This window comes from Magnolia sinica, chromosome 3, assembly GCF_029962835.1.
Source record: "Magnolia sinica isolate HGM2019 chromosome 3, MsV1, whole genome shotgun sequence".
Lineage (NCBI taxonomy): Eukaryota > Viridiplantae > Streptophyta > Magnoliopsida > Magnoliales > Magnoliaceae > Magnolia > Magnolia sinica.
The window spans coordinates 117,487,254-117,513,858 of NC_080575.1; the positions used below are offsets into that span (position 1 = coordinate 117,487,254).

The 26,605-nt window shown below is 36.9% G+C and overlaps 1 protein-coding gene across 1 annotated transcript; it reads right to left on the minus strand.

Moving 5' to 3' along the window:
* Positions 1-509: 509 nt before the first annotated feature.
* On the minus strand, positions 510-26,281 carry LOC131239109 (alpha,alpha-trehalose-phosphate synthase [UDP-forming] 1-like). The gene is made up of 20 exons (XM_058236666.1): positions 26,094-26,281; positions 25,823-25,945; positions 23,804-24,021; positions 23,636-23,643; positions 23,229-23,432; positions 22,635-23,026; positions 17,933-18,047; positions 17,444-17,545; positions 15,589-15,739; positions 12,879-12,967; positions 11,425-11,473; positions 9,458-9,558; positions 7,084-7,271; positions 5,634-5,751; positions 2,395-2,574; positions 2,194-2,316; positions 2,013-2,100; positions 1,776-1,906; positions 1,216-1,314; positions 510-1,027 (listed from the first exon to the last, which is right to left on the minus strand). The coding sequence occupies exons 1-20, from the start codon at positions 26,279-26,281 to the stop codon at positions 698-700; spliced, it is 2,997 nt and encodes a 998-aa protein (XP_058092649.1). The 3' UTR covers positions 510-697.
* Between the last annotated feature and the right edge of the window lie 324 nt (positions 26,282-26,605).

Consider the following 26,605-nt stretch of genomic DNA (forward strand, 5'->3'; position numbering starts at 1 on the left):
TAGAAGCATACACAATCGACCTTTATCTGTGGTCAGTTGAGCTTGCCCTTTTATGCCATCGATTGGGCAGCTTGCCAGTCCAATTGCCTTGCTTTAAGGGATACGATCCACCCAAGCCTTGATGTGCCAAATCAACAGTCCTGATCATGGAACTCCACAATCACCAACGTAAGCTCATATTTCCAACATTAAGCTGTCCATGGGTCCTTACTCTGGCTCGGGTTGTAGACTCTCAGGAGTTTCAACTCCCGGTCAAGGGTTCGAGTACCCATAGGTGGTGATATTCCACTAGCGTGAGTGTGTGGGGTGTGTGTTTTTTTTTTTTTTTTTTAGATTACACCATGTAAATGCCCTGGCCCAAAAATCAGGCTGGCCCACTATCAAAAGAGCCACAGGTATCCAGAAAAAAAAGAAAAAAAGGGTGGTCATTCCATATTCAGTGTAAACTCATATGCATTATGTCAACGGAGATATTCCTCATCTGATTTATTGTTTCTTTTTGGAAAAAAGAATGAGATCAATGCAACACCTTTCTAACATATTCGAGTCAGCAGTTAAAGAGTTCTATACTGCCAACTCATCTAGAAAGAAAGGGAAAGAATGAGAGAATCTCAAGTGAAGGAGAAAAAATGATATTCACATCCTCAAAAGATCAGTCATCTGCACTGCTGCCGGCATCCAGCATGTCCTCGCCTTCTTACTTCTCATCAGAGCTCAATGCAGCAGCCATCGCCACCAGTAATGAGACAACATCTTCCGACGATTCCATCAGATAACGTGCTTTTGAATGGCTCCGTCCAACCGCACAAGAAAAGTAGTTATTGCTGTTAAGATCAAGCACTGATGGTCCCTCATTGTTCCTGGCAACAGACGTACTCTCTGCGCTTGATGTGGTCCTCCACACCTCATGTGGCATCTTTGACACCTTAGGTGAGGACCACCTGCTAGAAGATGTCCTGACAGCATCAACTGTTGGCTCATCAGCAGTCGGAAGCACTGGCTCGAAAAACTCATAGATGTCTTCATCCTGAAACATTGACCATGCATTATAAATGTTGAGAGAGAGAGAGAGAGAGAGAGAGAGAGAGAGAGAGAGAGAGAGAGAGTTATATCTCTCATTTGCTACAACATTCATATGTTGGGAAGAATGTATGAAGACTGGAAATTTAAATAATAATCATAATAATAAAACCAACCAAACAAAAGGAGACATACCTTCCCAAGAAAGTGGCCAAGGCATAAAACGTAATCAAATGGTGTCACCATGGATTTTGCATGAGCTATTTGACCAATGATACTGTCAATTGCTGTGCCCTGCCATATAAATACTAGATAAAATGTCAAACATATTTCTTTGAGGAAGGAAAATATTATAGAGGAAAACAAAAGAGATCATTTTCTAGTAATTAGGCATAAACTTCTTAGAAAATTAAAACATTTTACATAGTATGACTAATTCACTCCATGTCAGCTTCCTGAAGTTCATGAGCATTGACATATGTATGAAAACATACCCCGCATACACAGAATGCACTCTGATATGATTTTATTTTTATTTTACTTAATTAGTGAGAATAATAACATTTTACATAGTATGAAAAATTACCACTGATAATACAACATGTACTGAAAATGTTCCATTTTATATTACTGAGGAGAGAAAAGACTCAGCTATCGTATAAAACTTATTTTGCAGACTTGGAAATGAGATTGCTAGTACACAGAAAAAGATGCAAAAGATATCAATCCCTTTATGATGGAAAGAATTTCACCACCTTTGTAACACCAACTGGCCGAATCTCAACTGACCGGCTACCTTGGACAATATCAACTGCTGCATTTGAAATTGGGCCTGTCCATAGATGCTGCAGCATATCCCATGCTTGAAGCCTTCCAAACTCAACGTCTACAAGTACAACCATAACTAGGGTCAGAGGAAAAAGGAAGCAACACAACTTGACACTAAGCACAACTGAAGAATTAGGAAATGGGACCAAATATTACACCAATACCTGCATACTTGTAGTTCCATGAAAGTAGAATCTCACGAAATTCCAAATAAGATCGAGGTGTCCTTACTTTGAAATATTCCAAAACAGCCTGGTAAAGTGGACCAGATGAAAAAACCATAAATAAATCAAATTCAATGTTTACAATGAAGAACCAAAAAGCTCAAATATACATGATAAGCACCTTCACACTGTCAACCCAGTCCATATCTAGAAGGTCTGGCATTGTTGTCATCCATTCTCCTTTAGTGGAGCGCAGAAAGATTCCATGTTCTGCTGCCAACCACAGGTTGTAGTCTCCAAAGTTCTGTAGAGACAATTACTAAGTTTGCATTATGAATGACATAGAAAAGATAGTAAGACTAGACATGCAAATGAGGAGTACATCATCTAGCACAGCTCTGCTACTTCCACTGATGACAAGGACAGTCGTCTTTGGATCGTTGCAAATAATTGCCAAGGGCTCTTTTAATTCTGAGTGCAACTTAAGCTCCATCTCTTTTATTTGATCATCCCTTCTTTTCCCAGGGCTAACCACAGGTTCTGTCATTGTTGCATTGAAACCCTATAGTTTTGAAATAAAATCAGTATGAGCCAAACGAAAATGGTGGCCAACTTCTGAGAGAAAAAAAAAGGAATTAATGAAATTGTTAAACCAAACTACATTGTGGAAACTTTTAACTTGTTTATTTCTCTGAGAATAACATAAATATATAGAATAGAAGGGAGATCTGTAAAGATCCGAAGCGATCTTAACAAACACCCATCTTAACAAGTATGGAAATATCCTAAACTAGAAGATTACCCTAATATACTCCAACACCCCACCTCAAACTCAAGGTGTTCTGAACAAAGTATCTTGAGTTTGAAAGGTACAGTAAACATTTACTCTAATAAAAGAATTCAATCTTAACGTAGCAACAAAACAACGAATAGCATGAGCGACGAATAGACACTTTTTATGACTTTTAGGATGTGACCCAATGATACTTTCAACGAGACTAGTGAATGATCTAGCGGCACTGTTGGTGGCTGGGATTTCACCTATTGCTCCTGGTGGAAGTGGCTGGGACTTGAGAGAGTTCAAGAAAACTCAAAATAACAACACTTGAGAGAGATCAATAGTGATGCCCTTTGACTAAAAGAATAAGAAGAAATAAAGGAATTGGTACCACAAACAAGATGCTAAAACAGCGACAGCAGCAGCAAAGGAAAAAATCAGTCATCTTCAAACTAGTAAAGCCCCTAGTGTTGTTTCCCTCCAGAAATGGGGTTACTAATCAACAGACAACAATTCAAACTACTGATTAAGTATCTTCCATTATGGTAGTAGAAAAACATTGTGAACAATAGTTACCCATGAGAAGAAAATTTGAAGTGGCTCTCCATTTCAAATTTTTATAACATTGTCGACAAGCACGAATTGTGGTTGATTTAGGGTTACTAATGCATAACTTGCTTTCTAGGCACGTGACTTGCTGTTTCTAGATTAGTCTCATCCAATGTTTTAAATAGCAAATAGTGTGTAGCATAGCATTCACCCCTCTAAAGCGTGAAGCTTAAGCTACATGGTGTGCAGCGTAAGCTACCTGCTACTTTTAGATTTTTAGTTAAGGTTGTGCTTGATCATGCCAAATGTCATGAAATTTCATGATATTTTGCACCAAATTAGTCTGATTAATAATGAAATTTAACAAAATTTAATAACATCTGGTGCAGCCAAACACAGCCTAAAATAATAGGAAAAATAGGCAAAGATAAGTATAAAGGTAAACTGGGTCCTTACTTATGGCTTAGTGGTAGACTCACAAGAGTTTCAACACTAAGGTCATGGGTTCGAGTACCCGCTGTGGTGTGTGTGGGTGTGAGGGTGGGTGTGTAAAAAGAAGTATAAAGGTAAAGAAAGAGCAATCTAATTGATTTAATGCTATTACTTATATTATCTTACTAAAATCACTCACTGATAAGATTAACTAATTTTTTTTAATAAAAAATGAAAAAAAAAAAAAATGTAAGCTACATGCTACATAAAGAAGCTATTTAAAACATTGTTCTCATCACTGCAATCCCAACAAGTCGTACAAATTGCAGCTTTTGCACAAAACCATGGCTGAAAGGTTAACTGCTCACTAGCAGTTTTATTATTCTATATTTCATACGTAGAGTTTTCATGTTACAAACAAACAATTTTAGTAAGGATTATTTGTATGGGTAATACGGGTCCACAATCAACAGGTAATGTTCATTGACCCAATAGTCGGGATTGTCTCATTGCGGATGCTTTTGGATTGATCACCACATGGATGGTCTAGTCACCATATATGGAGTGAAGAGGCAGTGTCAGTAAACCTTTTCAGCAGCAGTTCTGCCTATACACTAAACAGTTTCATATGCGGCCCTCTTTTGGAAAGAGTGCATTCCCCTTACAACAATCTCCTTTTATACATAAAATTAATTTTATGAATAGAATCTCTTACTAATATTTTTGTTATGCATAAAAGAGTATTTAGTTTACACTTTTCCAGTTTTAAATTACATTAGTCAACCTTTGGTTCATTCAAACCTTTCCAACTGAACAGGTAAATGTCTGGCCCAGTATAGACAGCCCAACAGAACCAGTGACTTCACTGGTTTTGCATTTTGTCTAGTTTCTAAAACATTGCCTGCAGACACTTGCCACCTATAATAGTTCCAATCTTTATGCACATTTCATAAGTGAGGAGCAGATTCCATGTAGGAGCAAGGATATGGCTGTTTTCAAATTTTCAAGAAGCGTGAATGACTAGGAAGAAAGTAGTAGTATGCCAAAGCCAAAGAGCAAGCAGCAATGGTACCATGTAGAAAGTTTTTGCAAGTAGGGTTTCATCTGTTGCATTATCCATTATTGATACTCGCAATTGTTTTTCCGTTAACACTATTGTTGGAAATTTTTGCAACCAAAAGATGGTTCAGGATTGGTAGTGAATGCAGTAAGATGGCAGACCCTATTAAAACTTTAAGAAAACAAAAAAAATTGAAATTAAATTTTATTTATTTATTTATTTTTTAAAAAAAACGAATGAAGCAACATGCAAAGCATTATGGATGTCAATGGGCCCTGTCAAGGCCAAGAAAATTGAACAGGATCAGCAAAAAAGGCATGACCTAGCAAGAAAATTGAACAAGGTTTTCATCATTAAGAATTGAGCAAGGTTTACTCATCAAATATCACCAGAGACGATGAATCTTGTGGCTGACTCAAATGAATCATGTACTTCTTTTTATGAAGTATGTAAAACAGAAACAAGAATTTAATTGCAAGCAAAACTCAATTTGATTCGTCTCAAGTTAGTCACTATGCATGATGCAGTTGTGTCAAAGCACCACATCAGCCCTAGTTTGTACAGGTTCTGGGGTTAACACTTGGTTTAATCTATCCTACGATTTTGAAGGATTGGCTTGGTGAGGCACAAGTCAAACAGGTAAAATTTCAAACTATGACAGAGATGCATGCCACAACAAACAGCACAAAAATGGACCTAAAAGGCAACAGAGATACAAATTACGTGGAATGAGTTGTCATATTGAACTAAGCTTTTATCAAAGACCAACATTGTGATAATTTTCAGGTTCTGGTAAGAATACCAGTATGAGAAAGTGGTTACTCGTCTGCAGAAAACATTCAACTGTGGCCTTGACTGGAAGTAAAGGTTGAACTCGCCTTGTCCTTATTTGGGCTTCAGCAATGGTATCATTTAGTTCACTACATGTAAAACAAACAGTAACTACAATCTGAAAATGAACAAAATGACATGGTACACATATTCCAAAAACATCCTAGAAGAATCTCCGAATATTATCATAGGAAGACAACCCACCACCATAGATTTCTCTTTTAATTCATTGCACAATTCATTCATAAAATGCAATGCACACGGAAATGCTTTCATCGTAATAACAATCGGATTAGTCATTCATTGTACCCTGCAAGAACCCTAATCACAATATCTCCATGCCATTGTGTTCCTTTGTTGAAGAGTTTCAAAATGGGTGTAGAAATTGACAGCAGCAATGATAACAACACTAGAGATCTCAACCAAAAAGCCAAGGACTAGACCTAATGAGTGTTTGCTACACGATAGAGAACCTTAGCAGTACGCAATGATTCCTGCTAAGATGTACATCAATCCAGACCATTGTTTGAAGTGCCGCCAATATTATCGAATTATCCCCGATATTATCCGTATCTGCAGTTTGGAGATACCAATACACTGGTAGTGACACCAGTATCATTGGTAGTATCAGAAATTCTAGGCATTGACGATGTATCACTAAGTATCGCCAATGTATCGATATCACCAATGTATCACTAATATTTTTTACTACGTAAATTCGAGGTGTCGCTTGCATTTCCAACTTATCGATATCGCCAATTTTTGATTGTGCAAATTCTGGATTTTGTTTATATCGCCAGTGTATCAACAATATTTCAATAACATTGCCAATGTATCAATATTGCCAAAAATCCATTTATTTAAAAAAAAAATTATTTCATTTTTTTATGGGCACATGGTTGTATGCAATGTTCAATTGGTCGACGATAATATCGATTGTATCACAATATTATCATTATCGCAGCATGGGCGATATCAAGACCACAATCTTTTGTTTCCTTTTTAGTTGTTGACAATTTCTTGGTGAAATATCATGTGCTGTCGGTATTCTGAAATATCGATAGATGGGATGAATAGGGATGGTTGGACTGATTTCTTATGATAGACATGCTTTTAAGCCTCTATTAAATGGAAACTTATTATGTATGCATTCTTTTCACAATTCTTTATTCCTAAATATGTAACTTTGTGTATTTTAGCATCTCCTGAAGTTTCACTAAAAAAATCAGGCGCACATCATTATCGAAGCCTGATGCCACTATTTGGAGAAATTTAGAAGCTAAATTCCATACATCTTTTTGGCTAACCAACAATAAGAACTGATTTGAGGTTAACCATGTCCTACATATACATTTACTACCTATTTTAATAAGAAGGGATCAGAACAAGTCAACTTAGAATTTCAAGTCTGCAGCTCTTACCTTACAAACATTTCTGTCCACTCTTGAGAAGTGTGGGTAGTCACATGTTGAAAGTTATGTTGATGCCGTTTTTCTCTTTCATCAGCTGGCATGTTCAAAGCATGACCAATTGACAAAGCAACTTCTGTAATATTCCATGGGTTCACAAGGATGGCACCAGCACCAAGAGATTGTGCTGCGCCTGCAAACTAGAAAACAAAGCCATCGCACAAAATTATAACTGACCAAGTTTTTCATCATTGAACATGGTAAGCAGCATAAGAAAGTAATATATAAAACATTTTAGGTTAGTAGAAGTCATATGTCAAAGAGAACAGACACAATTCAGATCTTAGTTTACAATATGGCAACTTATGTTACATCCTAAATATCTTAGTTTTTCCAGCAACTAGTCCCCATTGACATGATATTTTCTTCATTTTTCGGTAATAGATATTTTTTTCATTTGTTCTCCTATTTATATTTTCAAGCCAATTCATAACCCTAAACCCTAAGATTAAAATTTAATTTAATTTTTTTTCATGAGTTTCACATAACATGACAAGTTTATTATGTAATTTATAAAAGAAAAGTAAATGAGTGTAGATTTGCAATCGAATAATTAAAGCATCACCACAGTCATTTCGAGAAGTGACCATGGCAAACTAAAGGCCCATTGTTGAATGTTTTTCTTTATGTCAGGAAAATTCTCTGATAAAAGGATGATAACAAAGGCTGCCAAAGCAACATTCTCAAGTAACAAATGCATAATTGAAGACTCAATGCATATACATATTGAGATTCATACATGTGTGTTTTTGATTTGTTGAACAAGTAGATCTGAAAATGAATTTATGAGATTCATCAGACGAAGTATATTTAGTAAATATATTTTAATAGTAAAATAAATATGACCAGCTTGGTTGACAATCATGGGTATGCATGTGAATTAAAACACAGGATGCACTGAAGCCCTGATCACATGAGTGACCAGAGTGGGCGTCATTTTGATCATGTGTGCAGGGGAGATGTTAAACACTAACATGTTGCTGAGTTACATGGTGTGTTTAGGACTGTCAATGGGCACCCGGTTCGACAAGTACCCTAGTTAACCAATCCAATTTAAACATGTCCAAGTTGAATATCCTGAACAATGAAAAGAAAATTTCAGTTCGGGTTTGAGTTAACCATCTTGGACCTGGTTAACAATGTACACATCATATCATAGGTAATCAAATTTAGAATGATGTATCAGGGACATGATTGCATTTTCATGGAACCTAGGTCTTCTTACTGAAAAAGATTCAGTATCCAACTTATCACAAACTTGTGAAGGCATGGTTCAATAATTAAAAGAAAAAAAAAAAAAACCCCCAAGACCAAGTTCAACACATAACACACACATACATATACACATAGTTGGGGCATGTTACTATGGTAACATTTTCATCACAGCTGAGGAGCAAACAGGTTTTTGACAGGTCCATGTGGTATTTTTATGGCATCGAAACCATCCATAAGGTGAGAGCCACCATGATGATGGGATGCTAAATACAGGTTGGCCCAATCATCAGTTAGCCGCTTGGCCCAAAGCCTTCAAATTCAAGTTGTGGCCTACCTGATGATTGGATTGGCCATATTTTTTAGGCACTCAGTATCATGGTGGGGTCCACCAATTGTGCATGTTGGATGTCATGCACATACTAGGCAGGCCACAACACATATTTTGTCATTCTTTTTGTGCTTTTTTCTATGATGCAGCCCACCGCATGACTGGATTCAGCTGATTTTGGCATGAGGTGATCTTCATGGTGGGAAGCATCTTTTGGATGGGTTGGATGTCACACATACAAAAACACACACCATGTGGGCCCCATAAAAGCCCAGTTTCACTGCAATGGCTCAACATTCCCGAACGTCCTTTTTTCCTGCAAAGTTTACATAAATACCCTCAAAATACTACATTGCAATGAGTCAATACTCAGAAATCCAAAACACTTGCATGTGTGGAACGCTAACCAAGAATCTGGTAAATAATTTAACAATTGGCCATCATGTTTTCAGTAGTTCAGATTCTAGATAAGATTGGAATCAGATTTATTTATATTTAACTTAGATCAATTCTTATATTGCATGGTAAGTAAATAAACACACTTAAATGACCTAAACAGTACCCTACAAAAAATCTCTCTATGGTTGAAGTCGTTTTGTGAGGCAAATGCTTGGCATTGCACGACCTTAAAATTGCTGTCGATCAAAATTTTTGAGTCATGTTTGCTGTTTGAAGTCTATTTGTGATGCAAATGAGAGCCACATCTTATTTTCTTCTATGTATGCAACAGGGATTAGGTTTCTCTCAATGATGAATCAATGAAATAAAGGTTATCAGGATTACCTCGCTAAGAATGAGAACCCCTTTTTTTGAATCTTGGCATGCCACATACTCATAGCTGGCAAGATTCATTCCATCCCTCAAAGATGTTAAAAGAATCACATCTGAACCCAACCAAAAAAAAAAACATGCATCAGCACAAGAAGACAGCACTCACAAAACACTCTAAACCCAAACGTAATAAAGAAAAAAAAAAAAGAAAAAAAAGAAAATCATCAGACCTAGTAAAAAAAGATGTAGTACACAATAGTCACATTAAAATCATAAGCTTCACAATCGAAATCGTGCCATTGAAGTTTGCTAATAGATGAAAGGATTCAATATTGACTAAAAATGTTCAGTTACCGACTCCAAATTTCAATTAACTCTACAATACCTTAAACTAATTCATAGAACATAATTTGTGATGCTAAAAAATGCAGAGCTTCTGGAAGATCTACTGCTTAGATTCCTAATACTGAAGAATATCAAGATTTGTAAACCTTCTTTCTAGTGCAGTTTTTATGTTTTCCAGTCGGGATACGGCCTAGATGATGATGATGATGCAGAGCTCTATGGGCCCCACCATGATGTGTGACAGACATCCACCCCATCAATCAGATGCACCCTTCCACGGTGGGCCACAGGCCTAAAAATCAAGAGAATCCATGAATTAGGTAGGCCATACCATAGACAACAGTTGAGAGTGTATGTCCACCCATTGAAATCTTCATGATTGTTTATAGGCCCAGTGAGATGTGGTTTAGAAATCCAGCACATCCATTGTGTGTCCCACTTGTATAAGGGGTCACACCAAGTTTCAACCGAATCCAAAACTCAGGAGGGCCCCAACAAGTGCTTTTAGATGTTTGAAGCATGATTTCAGACTGTTTCAGATGGTGTGGTCCACTTGAGTTCCGGATACAGATGATTTTTGGCATATCCATTAACCTAGAGGGGCCCACTAAATGCACGGTGTGGATGTTCGATACATATCACAGTGGAGCCCACACAGCTCGACCTCATGGGAAGCTCCCACAAGGTAGACCTCATAGTACCATTTCCCAGTATGTGTTCCACCTTAGATGGAAATCTCTGTCAAGAATCATAGTTATCAGATTATCCTAACCACTTGATGAATGGCTTGGAGAATAGTTGGTCCATATTGATTATACTAGAAAAGGCTTTACCATAAGCATAGACTGTCCATGATTTGCGTCCCACCTTTGATGGCCTATCCCTCTCAAAGTCACTTTGGTGGGTTGATCCTAACCATTCAATCAGTGCCTAGGGGAATGGACAAACTATATTAATTATCCTAGAAAGTAGGTGAGAGCTGAGGAATCGGAGGTCAAAGATTTTCCTTGTTGGTTGATCCTAACCATTTGATCAATGCCTTTTAATGATGCCCAATTAAAAGGCATCACTTTGTGGGGCCCTCAATGAAAAGGGCAAAATCATCATTTCATGTAGGAATATTTGTTTTTCCTTGCGCTACGCTAACATGGGACCACATCTGTGGATACAGGTAATTTGCTTCACTTTCTTTAATTTTAGTTTTCACCAAAAAGTAAACTCCTAAACAGTGAAAAGCATCATTTTCTTTCCAAATATATTCCTAGCTCCCAAATATGCCCTAAAGCTCAATTTTTCAATAGCCATGTTATCTCTAAGAGTTTATAGGGTGGACAAAGTAGTCCCCAAGAATCCAACCCTGCAAGTTGAGAGGGAAACTGACATTGCTGCCAAAAAACATAAAGATGGAGACGATCAAGTACCATTCATGGGAGGTGATTACAAAATAAGTCAAGAGAGTCTTGCCAACATTGTTGATTTGTTTCCATCCATCGATGCATTCCTTATTTTATTGATGAAAAAAGAACTAAGAACTCACCCTTTAGAAAATAAAATGGTCTCAATTCCAATATAATCCAAAAAAAAAAAAAAAAGTGAACTAGGTAAGTACTATACAATCAAACAGAAAAGAGTACCGCTGAATGCATATAAGGCACATAATGAGTGAAAGTCAATGGAATAGTCCTGAAAAAGAGAGAAAAAAAATGAGTTTCCCACAGATTCAGATTTAGATTCTCAATCTTTCGAAGAAAAATTGTAACACTCAAAAGGATATTAAAAAGTATGCTGTGGACAACTTCAAAAGTTACGTTCTTTTGGAAAAATGTGATGGCAATTAACCAATGTTGGCAAAATGTGATAAAGGAACATGTGATGGCAAGTAACCATTGCTCAAATCATGATCACAAAAGAAAAAAAAAATCATGTAGATAAGAAATGGACACCCCACCAGAAATGGGTATGTGACATCAGCAAATTTTGCTTTTTTAACTATGCACATTTTGTGCATGCATATTCATCATATTTTGTAAATTAACTAATTAAGTTACCATCTCTTATTCTATACTAAAAAGAATTTTTTTTGCTTTTCCCAGTATTTGAAATTAAGGAAATATTTTCTGAATTAGCATGTGCATTTCATTTAGACAACAGTTGAAGCATCCTAAGTCGCCAATTATGACATTGTATGTTTCTTGGGAAAATTAAGATGACTACAAGACATCGCCATGCCGTGGACTACACCTTTATAAAGCATAAATGATTAAGAATCCATTTCAAGTTTCAAGCATCAGTTGTATAGCATGTAAATATCCACTTGCACATAATGTCCATGAATTTATTTTATTTTATTATTATTTTTTTTAAGAAGGAAAGAACAGAAAAGAAATAGCACACGTTATTAATAGCAATTGTTAGAACAATGGTCCATGTGTTTAAAGCAGTATAGCTTTTTGGCACATAATATGGAACTTATGGCTCTGCAATGTAATGACATTGTTGCATCATTCATGCTACCACATGGAGAACACATTCTCCAAAAAGTTCATTTCCCACACTCCAGGTCAGACCATGCCAAAAAGCTTTTAAGAAAACAGCAACTCCAAAAAACTTTTTCTGATATGTCATCAGTATTTTGAGAGTGTATCACCAGTTGTGCAGGTAATTTTTTCCGATATGTTATGCATATATGTACCAATATTTATAAATGAATACAAATTTTCGATATCGGAATCTTTGTTGCCAAGCAAGCAGGAGAGTTCATGTTTGAATCTTGAGATAGTTGAGTCATGTGCAACGAAGACCACAGACTATAGTTGCATTTAGCATGTGTTAAATGTTAAATAGTCCCACAGTTAGACACTTTGGGCAGTTGGGCTTTATTTACATGTTTGGGTAGTATTTTTTTTTACAAGAAATGACAAGATAAACCTCCACGTGATTCAAAGCGCATGGTTATTTAAAGTTCCAATCATTCATCAACACGATGAGTTCTTGGACCCATTAGATTAATTCAATCTGAATATATAGTCAGGCAATTTTGAGGGTTCAAGAGATTATTGAAGTCATAAGAGCAATGGTAAAGACAGACCAGGTGATGTATGGGAACAGCAGTTAATGTTCCAAACCGGCCATTAACACGCCCAACAATTTCATGAACCTGGCTCTTAAGCTTTCGATCTGCAAAGACAAAAACAATGTAAGGACACCTTCCTGTGGCACGCTTCACAAAATAGACAACTTATTTCTTTAATGGAATAAATTGCCATTCAGGATAGCAAGAAAATACAAACTAGACCAAGTTGAACTACAAATTCATAACTACGATGAAGCAGATCATGATCACTCTATTGATCATTCTATCAGATAACCAGACACATTTATTGAACAAGTTGCCAAAATGGATCTGTGCATAATAACATTGACATATTTTTGTACATATTTCTATCTAATGTAAGAGAACAAGAAGTTGAAAGATCTCTGCAGTAAGAATAGGATGTAAAAAATAGAATGACAGGACCTGGTATCACTCCCAAGTGCAAGAACTACACTAGCAACGTGGTTCTTAATTACACAAATGTGAGATATTTCCAGGATTCATTATTTGTGTCCCTTCTATACAGTTGATCATTGCTGGTGGTGGAGTTCGATAACTGAATTGTAAACCAACAGACTGGGGGAAATTTCACTTGGAAAAATAGAAAAAGAGAGTGGTTTTCAACAGGGAGAAGTTGGTGTTGGCAAATTTGAAGAGGTGGAATTCTCTTGCCAATGTATATCTTCAGGGGTGAAATCCATGTAATGTGACTGCTACAGAAGGATAATATGTGGGGAAGCATCTTGTCCAAAGGAGAATGTAGAAATGGAAGCCGATTTAACTCTTATAATATTAAAGAAGGTTTGCAATGAGGTTTGAGGGGATGAGGAGATGTTGGGATTTCCGATTCAAATATGGGAGGAATTGAACTTCATTCTTTGAAACATGTTGATTTGTTGCCCACTCACCCATAACCATGGGATACTGGTCAAAATTTTCACGGAAAGTGAGTTACAAGAAAATGAAGTCAACAGGTTGGGGATTGAATGTTGCAATGCCAGGTATGTGGGAAGCAGAATGTTTTTTTAGGGCTCAATAGAATTTACATTGTCACATACTCATCCCAACATAATTACTGAAGTAAGTAACAGAACATTTTCCAATAATTCGATGGAGATCGAAAAGTTTGTTTCGTAGCGAAGAGAGCTGGGAGATTCTGTAGTGGGAGAGATTGAGAAGTTGCCATTGAAAAGAGGTTTGCCTGATCTTGTTGTGTTGTTAGAACTTGGAGAGGAAGTTGTGAAATTATCTTATGATGCTTTGATTGATGATTTGGCTCTTGTTGAACTTCTAAATGTTTCAAATTTGAAAAGCATGCTTACATCATGGGGGAACTAGAAAGGGTTTGCCAAACTTATCTTATAATGTTTTGGTTGATGATTTGATTCTTGTTGAATTTTCAAATGTTTCTAATAAGAAAAGCATGCTTACATCATGGGGGGAACTCAAAAGGATAGAATACTGTAGTGATACATCTTGATTCAAGGTTGGATGAAGTCAGTGGATTGAACAGCTCCTTTTTTTCTTTTTTTTTTTTCTTTTTTTTTCTTTTTTTTTGAGGAAAAACCTTTTGAATGCATAAAATTTAAAAATAGAATCATTTCTAGGAATATTAATGAAAATGTGTCTTCTAAAACAATGATCAACATCGTCTCTAAAACTTTCGTCAGAAATGAAGGTCTATTTCCATTAATAACACTTGGTTGAAAAGTCCATTCTTATTTATCAAATGAATGGTATAATTTCAGAAAGCATGGTGATGAACAAAATAACAATTACTTGGAATTGCCGGTGCAATCTCTGGTGGCTTGCGGATGCATTTTTTGCTGGTCATATGGTTGCAGATCTTCATGAAGACCCAGTTGTGGTGTAGCAGAATTGATTTTAAAAGCTAAACTGGCACCTAGAAAAAGATACTAGTTGCCCAAAAAAATGGTATGATCCAATATACTATGTTAGCAAGCCCAGTATCTAAAGAGAATCCCTAACACTAAGACCCAACACTAAAGAAAACATAAAACATTAACAATGCTTACTAATTAAGGGAATCTAGGGCCACCAAAGTTCAAAGGTTATGCTAAAATTTATAGTTTCTACTGGTATGAACTTCCACATCTATCATAGATTGAAAAGCAGGCAGTGTGGGTTCACACATCATCCAATGGGATAAAATGCTCCCACCACCTAACACCTCGAACAAGTTTTACAATAGAAGCTATTTCACTCTGCATCAATGTAGCAAAGGTGTCGCACATGTTCAACAAGCCAAATCATGTCATACAAATTCACTAACAGGGAGAATTGAGAATTGACATTTGTATATAGGATGCTTTACCAGAACTCTCTTTCATTGGCTATTGAGATTTCATGGCTCTAGCCATCTCACACTATAAACATTATCATCATACATCATGGTTCTAGCCATCTCTTTCTATTAAATGTTATCATTATTATCATGGAAGGAGACACCTTGAGAAAGCTTTCCACCTTTATAAGCTAAATCGATAAACCAACATTTAAATTATGCCATACAAAATCATATGATCATTTCATTGCAATTAAGGAAATAATTTTACTCATAGTCCATCATCATCTAAGCCTTATCCCAATTTGGAGCATGCTACATGAATCCTGTTCCACCATTCAACTCTATCAAGGACCACACCTTTAGTTAGACAAATCCATGTTAAGTTCAAGGGCATACACTCAGGAACCTGGTCCCTTGTTGGAATAGCAATTTGGAGCAAAACTAATTTCTCCTGCCACTTGGGATTGTCTTCAAGGAACTTTTCAAATGCCAATAGCTTTTGAGGAATCCCTTTAATCATGTCAAGACGGTCTACGCCCAAAATTACCTACCAAATGGAACATCAACCATCACAATCAGAAAAAAAAAAAAAAGCTTGACATCAAGAAAAATCTATGCTAACAAAGTAAAAGATCCAAACTTTATCCACTCAACATCAAAGAGTAAAGTAATCACTTGCGTATTCAAGGGTTCGACTAATCAGACATTCAAAAGTAAAGCATCATCATCATCTAAGCCTCATCCCTAGTCCCAACTAATCGGGATCGGCTACAAGAATCTTTTTCTGCCATTCCACTCTATCAAGGGTCATAACTTTAGTTAAACCATAGGTCATCGAGTCTTTTCTTACTCCTACTTGGCGCAATTCTTGGTCTCCATTGCACATGACCAGACCATCTAAGTCTACTTTCCCTCATCTTATTACTATTGGTGTTGCTCCTAGATTCTTCAAATACATTCATTTCTAATTCTATCCATCTTGCCACTCATCCATCTCAATATCCTCATTTCAGCTACACATCCTATAAATATGGTTTTCCTTAACTGCCCAACATTCTGTCCCACAAAGCATGGCTTGTCTTATAGCCCATCCTATAAAATTTCCTGTTCAATTTGAGTGGTATACAATGATCACAATAAGAAAGAAAGATTAGAAAGAAATATATTGTTAACATATGTACACAAAAAGCTGTCATCATCGTCAAAGTTAGAAAAGTCATGACCTGGAAGTAATAGAAAAGTCATGACCTGGAAGTAAATAGCTTTAGGCAAACTTTTTAAACCAAAAGAGTTAAAAGTGATGAATCACTCAATTCATTGCATTATTGATTTTTTGTAAACTAAAAAAAAAGAAGGAGAAATTATGAAAACCTAATAAAAAGGCCTATAAAAGATAAAATACAATTAAGGGAAAATGGAAGAGAGAGAGAGAGAGAGAGAGAGAGAGAGAGAGAGAGAGAGAGAGAGAGAGAGAGAGACTCATGTATCGTGTTAGACATGTATAGTATATGCGTATGAGAGTATTGAGGATATTTTTCTATTTTTCTTATTTGTGTAAGGGTGTCTTTAGTCTTTTTCATAGTTTTATAAAAGGACCGGCTCCTGCTCTCTCTCTCTCTCAATATATATATATATATATATAGCTATCAAAATATGTATGAGACTAAGAAAATAATAGGATTTATTTCAGCATTTGTTCAATCAAAGGGAGCTAAGCTACAGTGCATCAGAAGACATGTAACCATGTATTAAATAAAAAAGAAGCAGCTTTAACATGAAACGGGATATATATTTAATACCTCCCAGTTGATGATTTTGAACCAACTTTTGACAACTCAATCAGAAGTAAAAGGAATATCCGAAGTATTCAATGCATGCTAATTCATTAACTATAGAAGTATACAACTCTCTTCAAATTATCTAAAATAGAGACTAAAAATCAAAGCCAAAACCTAAAATGTTCTCCAATCAAAATTTATAGAAGGGAAGGGGTTCAAGTATGGAAAAGTGCGTCTTGCTAGGCCCATTGTCTATGTGACTGGTCCACACATTTCCAGTGGGCCCCACAATCAGATCATGCTGTTCTTTTCCCACTTGGGTTGGCAGCAAACATGATCAATCTTTTATGAAAAGAAGCCCCATCATTGGCCATGTAGTGGCATCTTGCAGGCATGGCCCACTGTATGATGATGGTGATGATGCTTTTTTTTTTTTTTTTTACTAAATTAAGATGTGATTAAGAAAATACTACCTTTTGGCCTGCAAATCTCTCTGTCAATTCCTTGATGTTATCTTGGACTTGTGGAAGCTCTAGTGCTTGGAGAAACCGATCAAAGTCTATCCCAACTGGAAACTGAAGGATCCAGTCCAAAGAGAAATAAAATAGCAATCAATAGCATAATAACTAAGGGGCCAGTGAATAATTCAAATGGCACAATTACCAAGGCCCTGTTTGGTAGACACCTAAAAATCAGTTCATGTCATTTTAGTTCACAGTAATTACATGAACTCAGTATGTATTAGAGGCCAAGATCTCTAATACATAATTAATGATAACTAAAATGAGATTAACTCACTTTTAGGCAGCTGGCAAAAAGGGCCCAAGTATGCCGCGTGTTAACAAAGCAAAAGTATGAAAGTAATGAAATCAGGAAAGTGTGAAAAAATTAACAAGACATGCTACAGGATGACAGATCCATATCAGTGAATGAAGTGATGCAGAGAATAGTTTAAATTATACCACAGACACCCGAGTTAGCTTTCCTTGATTCTCTACACCTTGGTGTGTGCCCTCAAATCCAAGGATACGGGTGCAAGCACTGACAAAGTGCCTTGCGTAATCGTAAGTGTGGAAGCTGAAAATTTGAATATCCAACAATTGAAAGCATTGAGTCCTGGCAACTATAATAAATTATTCTTGTGTTGGAAAAGCAGTTACACAACATAAGTTCAGGCACATTAAACCCAAACAAATCAAACAATTTCACTTCAGAAATGCATTGACAGAGCACCTAAAAAACATCAAATTAATATATTTAAGAAATAAGAATAAAAATGGCACTTCGACACAGATAAAATAAAGTGAAATTTTCAGGATTTTTACTTCAAATCATTACTGAATAAACAAGAAAACATAATGAGGTTCACTTAGAGGTCAAACTACTCATGTTCCTCATGAGGCCAACAAGGTAGTGGATAGATTAGCTATGGAGGGAGTTCTTAGGTCAGTGAGTTCAGTGAGTTGTGCTAAGAATCTCCGTTCCTCTCTCAGGTTTCTCTTGGTTCATAAATAAAATTTAACATCCAACGAATAAATAGGATATTGGTACTTCTTTTAATGTCACATGTATTCATGTTCCTTTTGATCGCCCAAAAAAAAGTTCCTTGTGAAGCTTAAGGAGGTGATCGACAGATTAGCTAACAGATATGTTACGTCGGCATGTTGTATTGAACAATTTATTTGAATGCCTAAAAAATAAATGAGAGGAATTTCAGTTGTGTAAAGAGAAACCAAGATGGATCCAGCATCACAGCAAATGATATTGTTATTTTGCATTGCCTATTAGCAAAAAAGTTAAGGTTAAATAATTCATCGTCCCAAAAGGCAGAGTAAAACAAACGTCTTGAAAAAATGGAGTTGTAAATGAGGAAAAAAAAAAAAAAAACAACTTTCAATCAGAGTGGGCTAAAACAATAAATATACAAAATAGAATTCCCTACCAAAAAAAGAAAAAAAAAAATTGACCAAATTTTGTATGTGTTGTATTTATGTGTGGATTTTGCTAAGTTCACCATAGCCCATCAACTGTATTTTTTCTGCAAGGGATTTTGGACAAAAATACCCTTTATATAAAGAAAAACAAGCATAAAAAGTGTGATGTGATTGGAAGTTCTAAAAATTCAAAAGGGCCTTCTCATAAATAATGTCAATGAGAGTGACAAAGAGCTCTTGACTCTAAAGAAGAATCTTCTGATTTGTCTGTGAAGAAAAAGATAGGCTTGATCTTCTCAAGATTGATTACAAAAGGAAAGTCAAAGAGAAGAAAATTATATGGTGTCAAAGATTGCACACTGTCTAGCTAAAGGGATAAGAACACTAAATTCCTCCATGGTATTGCAAATGCTACGAGGAGAAAATTGAACCCATAGTCTTGTGGTGGATGGATGCAGAATGGAGGAAAAAGAGGGCCAACTGTAAAGGTCAAGCGACTCAGACTCTAACCTTCTTAAAAATGAGAGTTGGATCTGGCCATCCCTTGATAATTTTTAGTTTGATCATATTTCCGAGGAAGAATTGATGAGGACATCCACGCACCATCCGTTCGAGTGTACACAAGGAGGAGGAGAGCACCAGTGTCCTTATGGTTGGATGACCCGTATATGGGGCATGCATCTTTGTGAGCATCTCCTGAGGAGAATCGGGCTGTTAATTTTCATCGACATATCATTCTAACCGTTGGATCGCAATCGGGGTGATCATCACCATTGGATCGTGATCGTGACCACTTGTGGGGCTGATGGATGATACATAAGCCATTCGATGGCATAGGATTATCTTAGGACTTATTTTATAGTTTGATTTATGTTTTAGACCATTTATGAGAGATGTGTTATGTTTTTCTCTTATAATAGGGGCAATTTAGTGGAAGTGGGGAGTGGATTATTTTCTTCAAAAAAACTCTATTGTTTTCTCTCTTCAAGTGATTTGGAAAGAAGATCAGTGCCAAGCCCTTCTTCAATCACAGAAGTGCGAAGCTTCCCACCATCGACTGTAGTTCATCTTCTCCATCCAAGGTACTCCTTTAATCTTTTCATCTTCTTCCATTCCAAAACCCCCAAAACCCTTCTAGAAACCTTCCCCATTCTTCCCCTTAACCTATTTCCATCTAAACCCCATCTATGAGAACCCAAAATCTAGCCTCCAAGCCCCACATGTGTGACCATATGGCCACACGTGTGAAACCCTAGGCTGGTCTGTACAGTTTTCCTCTTCCTCATTTGCTTCCCTTTTTCTATCACACCAAAACCCCTTTACCCCTTACCCTAAACCCTAATCCTAACCATAGATTCCCTCAATTCCTATTTTCCACAAATCCCCCAAATGTTAAATTCATAATTTCCCTAATTAACCTAAAATCCCTAACATCCTACCACCCAAAACCCTAATTCCCTTCAATTAAGACCTAAAGCCATAAAACCCTTTAACCAATCAAGCCAATTAAACCCAAATTTTGCCATTTCCCCAAATTCTCTAAACCCTAGGTTTACCTACATCCTAATTGAACAAGCCCCAAGTAGTATTATGTCTTCTTTTTAGAATAAACTTGTTCCTATGTTATTTGGATGTTTTTACATCCATTAGATCCTTGTTTCATGCATTTAATGCTCATGCAGGGCGTTGTGTGTTAATTTTGGCCTAGACTATTCGTAGTTTCTTATTGGAATCTTAAGATGTTTGATGATTTTGGCACGTTTTGTGATTTTGATTAATTAATTTAATTTGTTGAATGATCTCACCTCAATATTTAGTCCCATGCATTGGTGTTGCATCAAGAATCATCTTGGTTGGAGAGCCCTGTTGAGGAAAAGGAGGTAAAGCAAGTTGTTTATTTGTTTTTATCTCGGGTGTGACAAAGTCCCTGGTCCAAATGGATTTTCAATCTAGTTTTTTAAAGTCTTCTGGGAGGTGAAAGGGGCCTCCTTCATCACTCTTATCCCTAAAAAATAAGGTGCTAAGGAACTCAAAAGATTTTAGCCCCATAAACTTATCGATAAACCATATAAGGCATGAGAAGGTGCTTGGGGAGATCATCTCCAAGTCTCAAGGGGTGTTCTTGTTGGCATTGTGTGCCATGAAAAGCCAATATTGACCATGACCAATGATCTTAATGACCACCTATGTTTGGCATATGCATTGGATGCCATAATTAATGTGTGGTAAAGTACATTAGCCATGACTTTATGGGTTAAGAGGGATTCCTCCAGTTGTCCAAGGGGAAGGTGAGTATGGACACAATGGCCACTGTCCAAGGGAGAGTTGTGTGACATCAATCTCAATACCTTGAGTGTCCATGAGCATGGTGGTGGGATTGGGCAACCCATTGGGGTGTGTTTGGCTTGACGCATTACATTGGCTTAAATTGTAATATTATAATGATTACACTAACCAGTATTTGTCTCCCGATACCATGGAATTTTGACCAACCAAACCAGTGTTTGGATAGCAACTGCTAAGAGTGGGAAAACCTGTGTTGCAGCTAATGCATTGTTTGATTGGGATGGTATTCAGCCACAAATACCGCATATTAGTTATTGTGCTCTACACCTATATATCAGCAGCATGTCAAAATCGAATAAATTAGAGTACGGTTTCCCATGATGTTGCAGTGCCGGTATGCTAAAAGGTTGTGGTTCACCGACCAAGGAAGACAAGTTTCATCACTTTGTTCAATTAGGTTACAGTAAATTTCTTGTTCGTTCATTGCTGAAAAGAGAATCAAGGAAGTGTCTTATAGTTTTTTTCTTTTTTATTTTTCATCTTGTCCTAGTTTCTTTCTTGTTTCCATATGATGAAGGCCATTCTCCTACATTACTACAATACAATAGTTTGTAAGCTTGTGAAACAAGTGTGCCTTAAATGACACAGATAACCTCATAGAAACTCAAATAATTAATCCAAAAATGAATACTAGTCCAAATAAAGTTGACACTGCACATGGTTTTACTGGGTTGATATCTAACAGGAAATCAAAATGCCTGAATTTTCTTGGTTATTGGACGGAAACTTCTGAAGCTCATCCTTTGCATCCAACTATAGGATTTTGATAAATCACAGATGTAACACTTCCTGAAAGATGTTTGGCAAATAATAATGCACAATCTGGCCCACAAAACTAATCAAGGCAGCTCTTTTCAACCTTCCCTTATACTTCATTCCCCGCCAAGTGTAGTTCAGCTTTGTGTGTTCTCCTACAAATCTTCTTGTAATTTGTCTCTTAACAACATTGTTTGCATCGGTTTGGGAAGTACAAACCGAATCCCAAGCACAAAAAACTTTTGCACCATTTAAAATGCTCTCAAGCATATCAGTTACAAAAGAATAAGCTGAGAGTAGCAACTAGTGTGATCTCTTTGACTTCTGTATTTTCATTTGAGTGGTGTAGACACAGCATTCTCTCAAGATACATACAAAAAGTAACATAATAATTTGGTTTGACATTCCTATTCATATTGATACACATATCCACATGTTTTTGCTCATTTGAAGTTTTCAGCAAACATTTATTTCATGTATGCAGTAGCATTTAGGCCGAAAGGAGTAATACGGGTTGCCTTTGTTAGCTTCTAGGCTTCCTATGTGTACCAGGACATATATGCCTAAAGATCAGGACATGTGTTGTGCAAGCTATTCAAAACAATGGTAAGAAATACAGAGGTATTACCCAACCAAATCAGCTGCAAGAACTGAAATCAGCAACTCTGACCGAGACGGCAGCATCCTGTGGACCTCAGAAGAAGGAAAGGGCGTGTGGAGGAACCATCCAACTTTCATTTTGCTGTTATATTCCTTCAGGAATTTTGGAAGAAACATGAGATGGTAATCATGGCACCAAACAACATCCCCATCTTCATAATGCCTGGCCACCATATCAGCAAACATTTGGTTTGCCTTTTTATATGCATCAAACTGAGGCTGGAGACTGTGGGTCGTTGCAGGCCTACAATCTTCATGCGGAAGCCCAAGGTAATTGAAAAGACGCCACAAGATATTGTTACAATAGCCATCGTAGTACAGATTAACTGTCTCCTTATCAAGGAAGATCGGAACGCATTTCTGTTTGCAATGAGTGAAACACACTTCAGAAGGCAATCCAAGACCAGAAATGTTAACATTGACTCTTCACAGAGGAAAATCTATGTCAACCCATAAAACTAATGTATCAAACTCTTAATGCTGGATCAAAAGGGAAACAGCCTATATATTTATAAATTCAAGGCCAAAGACAAGTTAATAATGAAAATTACATCTCACAAACCTTTTCTGCTAGTGCTTTGGTAAGTGATCGCTGCCCAATTTCATCCGGTACATATAGACCAGCCCATCCAATCCATTTTGCCTCAAGCTCCTTCACACCTTTGACAAAATGTGAGAAAAGTGAAGTGATGCTCTGTCTTATCCCGTTATGTAAAAAGGTATATATGCCAAAATATGAACACACATTTAGACGACAAACTCCAAGCTTCATATTTATGAGTCTATATTATTATAAAAATAAAAAATAAAAAACAACAAAAAAAAAGAACTTGAATTATCATCTTTCCATATGGAAAACTAGAAAAGCAGTATGGAAATCATAATTCATAAATTACATTTGCGACTACAACTATTTTCATGAAAGATGATTGGCAAATAAGAATGCACAATCTGAGCCAGAAAGAATACAGAATCTCCTGACATGGCAAAGTATTAGAGCACAGAAATCTGGATTGTTCAGTTAATTTTTATTTTTATTTTTTAAAAAAAGAGAGAAATGAGAAATTTTATGGGTAATCCAACAAGGATTACTGAGTGGAACAAAACCGTTGAATAAAGAGTTTATTTTCCACTTACCAAGAAGAGCATTTACTAGACCCCCAGAACAGGTCTCTAGTGACCAAGAATCATCACCATTCCTAACAGCAGAGAATGGAAGCCTGTTAATCACCATCAATATTCGCTGTTTTAAAGGCCTTGTGTCTTTGTTTTTGCGTCCCATGGTGAGCGTGCTGGCTACTGTAGTTGCTTCTGTAACTTCTTCCTCGTGGAGAACTCCCAAGTTATTACCCCCTCTTAAATTCAATTCATGCTCAGAGAAGTCCTATCAGATCTCCTTAACACCCTTCTCTCAACAAGCAAAGAAAAAGTTCAGATACTCAGCAAACAAAAGATAATTAAAAACATGTGTGCATGCTAAAATTACTAGAATCTCTTTTTGGTAACTACTAGAAGCTCTTACTGCTTTCTATTAAACCATTCAGCTTCAGGGAGCAAACACAATTTGTTTTTATACTTACCAAACTAAAGAAAAGATGAGCATTTCTAATTTTCTGCCCCCAAATCAAACTAATCCAGTTATGTGAAGCCAATTTGTGAAACTGCCCTTAGTACACATAAGCAATGAATCAGACTTGCAGGAACTTAGCGACTGTGTGGGGAGACATCATACACTGATCTGAACATCCTCAATCATCCCAGTATTTGTTAACCCCACTATCAAATCTCTCTCTCTCACACACACACACAGAGAAAATCCCATTTCTAATACTTTTAGCTAACTAACAATGAGGTCTTTCTTTTTCTTTTTCTTTTTTAATAAGTTGACTAACTAATGGTGAGTTACTGCCATTAAATCATGAAAACGTCTCGAGGGAACAGGAAAAGGAAACGAGCTTCAGAAGAATTGCTTTGGAAAAGAATATTAATCAAAACAATAAAATTTCGTAAGTGGCAACTTTATCATCATGTAGAGTAGATGGAGTTTTGCATCAGCAAAGGAGATTCAATTTTCTTTATTCAAGTGCTCATAGGAAAATGGGAGTTGATGTGGTAATTTAGAGATGGTAAATTATTGTAACAATGGAGAAAGAAACAAGGCCTTGAGCAATTTTTTTTACCATATTAAAGCTAAGCATACAGGCAGGCATTCATAGTTCTGCTCACTTGCGGTTCCTTTAAATCAAGACAATGCGTATGACAGCAAATAAACATTCATTCACAGACAGATAATAACTAGTCAAAAGCTTGTGCTGGAAAATGATTCTTTCCCTGCCTCCCAAAATGGAAGCATCAAGAACCAATCAAGATCTTCTGATACACACTTCAATTTAATCAGATCATATAAAACAAATCCATCATAGAATAACAGCCATGTGATACAGATCAGAAATCCTTTTCAAGCGACACGCAAGGCAATTCTAGCTCACGATCAAAATCTACCACTAGATTTCACATCAATCTATTATATGCACACTGGGGTAGTCAATATCATATCACATTCATCGAACATCACCAATCTCTCAAAATCCAGAAAGAAAGAGTGAACTAAACCATACAATGCAGAATAAACACCACCAATCTCTCTGATTCCAACAAAATCAAAAGTAAAATCACAATCCATGAGAAATGCATGACAAAATCCTAGCTCACTGGCCAGATCCAAGTTAATTTCAACCAATCTCAACTGTAATTCAATCAATGCTAATAATCTGACATCGTGATCCTAATCAAACAGCCTATAGCTGAAAAAGAAGAAGAGAAGCCTATCAGATAATCATGTCCTCGATTTCTTTAACCAAGAACAGCAATCTTCCAGAAATCTTGAATGGAATCGAGAAAATTTTCGATTTCAAAAGAAATTCAATCAAAACAAGAACCCAAAAAAAAAAAAAAGATTAATTCTACTTGTAGTAGGGGCAATGCAATGCGAACCTTTCAGAATTGAAAGTTCTGAACTGCGTTTTCATGTACTTCTTCGGTTGCTTTTCTTTCTGCAAGTTAAGGAGATGAATGAGAGAGTATACGCCTCAAGAAACAGAGAGAGAGAGAGAGAGAGAGAGAGAGAGAGAGAGAGAGAGAGAGAGAGTCGCTTACCCCTTGCCTGGAGAAGGAGAGACAGCGAGCGGTTTTGGCAGACTGTCCCGCCAAGCTCGCCTTTTATAGGGTTGCTTTGCTTCGGGCTCGGCCCGGTTATTTGGAGGGAATTCGTTCCGCATGCTTTCAGTTTAAAAAAGGCGGAAATAACAGAATACCGAAACCCGATACCGAATCTTTTTATTTGACTAAATTACCCCTTGTAACGGCCTACAATTATCTCAAGATTATTCAAAACCTGAGACCAAAATTTTTTATTTGACGAAATTACCCCTTGTAACCGCCTACAGTTATCTCAAGATTCTCCATTCGGAGAGTTGGCGCGGCGTTTTGTGCCAAGAGCTTGAGGGCATTTCTATAATGTTCAGTATGCGTACGTAAGCGTACGGTATGCGGGGCGAATACGTTTCGGAAGACAGAAATACTGTATGTCAGAGCAGAAGCAAGATCGCGGGACATGGGAAATAACTACGAGTATACCCTTTTGGAACATGCAAAATGGTGGCCCCCGGGCAGCAAATGGAAATGGGACGACAATCCGTCGTGGAAGAGGCTTGAGCGATGAATTTGCCAATAGAACTGTTAGAACTAATAACCGTGGGGAGCAATGTGCATCCGATCCAACGCATCCATCGGGTGCATTGCCTCATTTTCACCCGATGGTTTGAAAATCAGTCTGGTTAAGAGGTCAGGTGGGCCACACCGTACGAAAGACTTGGAATGGAACGCCTAGCATTAGCTGTGTGGGGGTCCACCACAGACTATTTCTGTCATCCTGCCCAT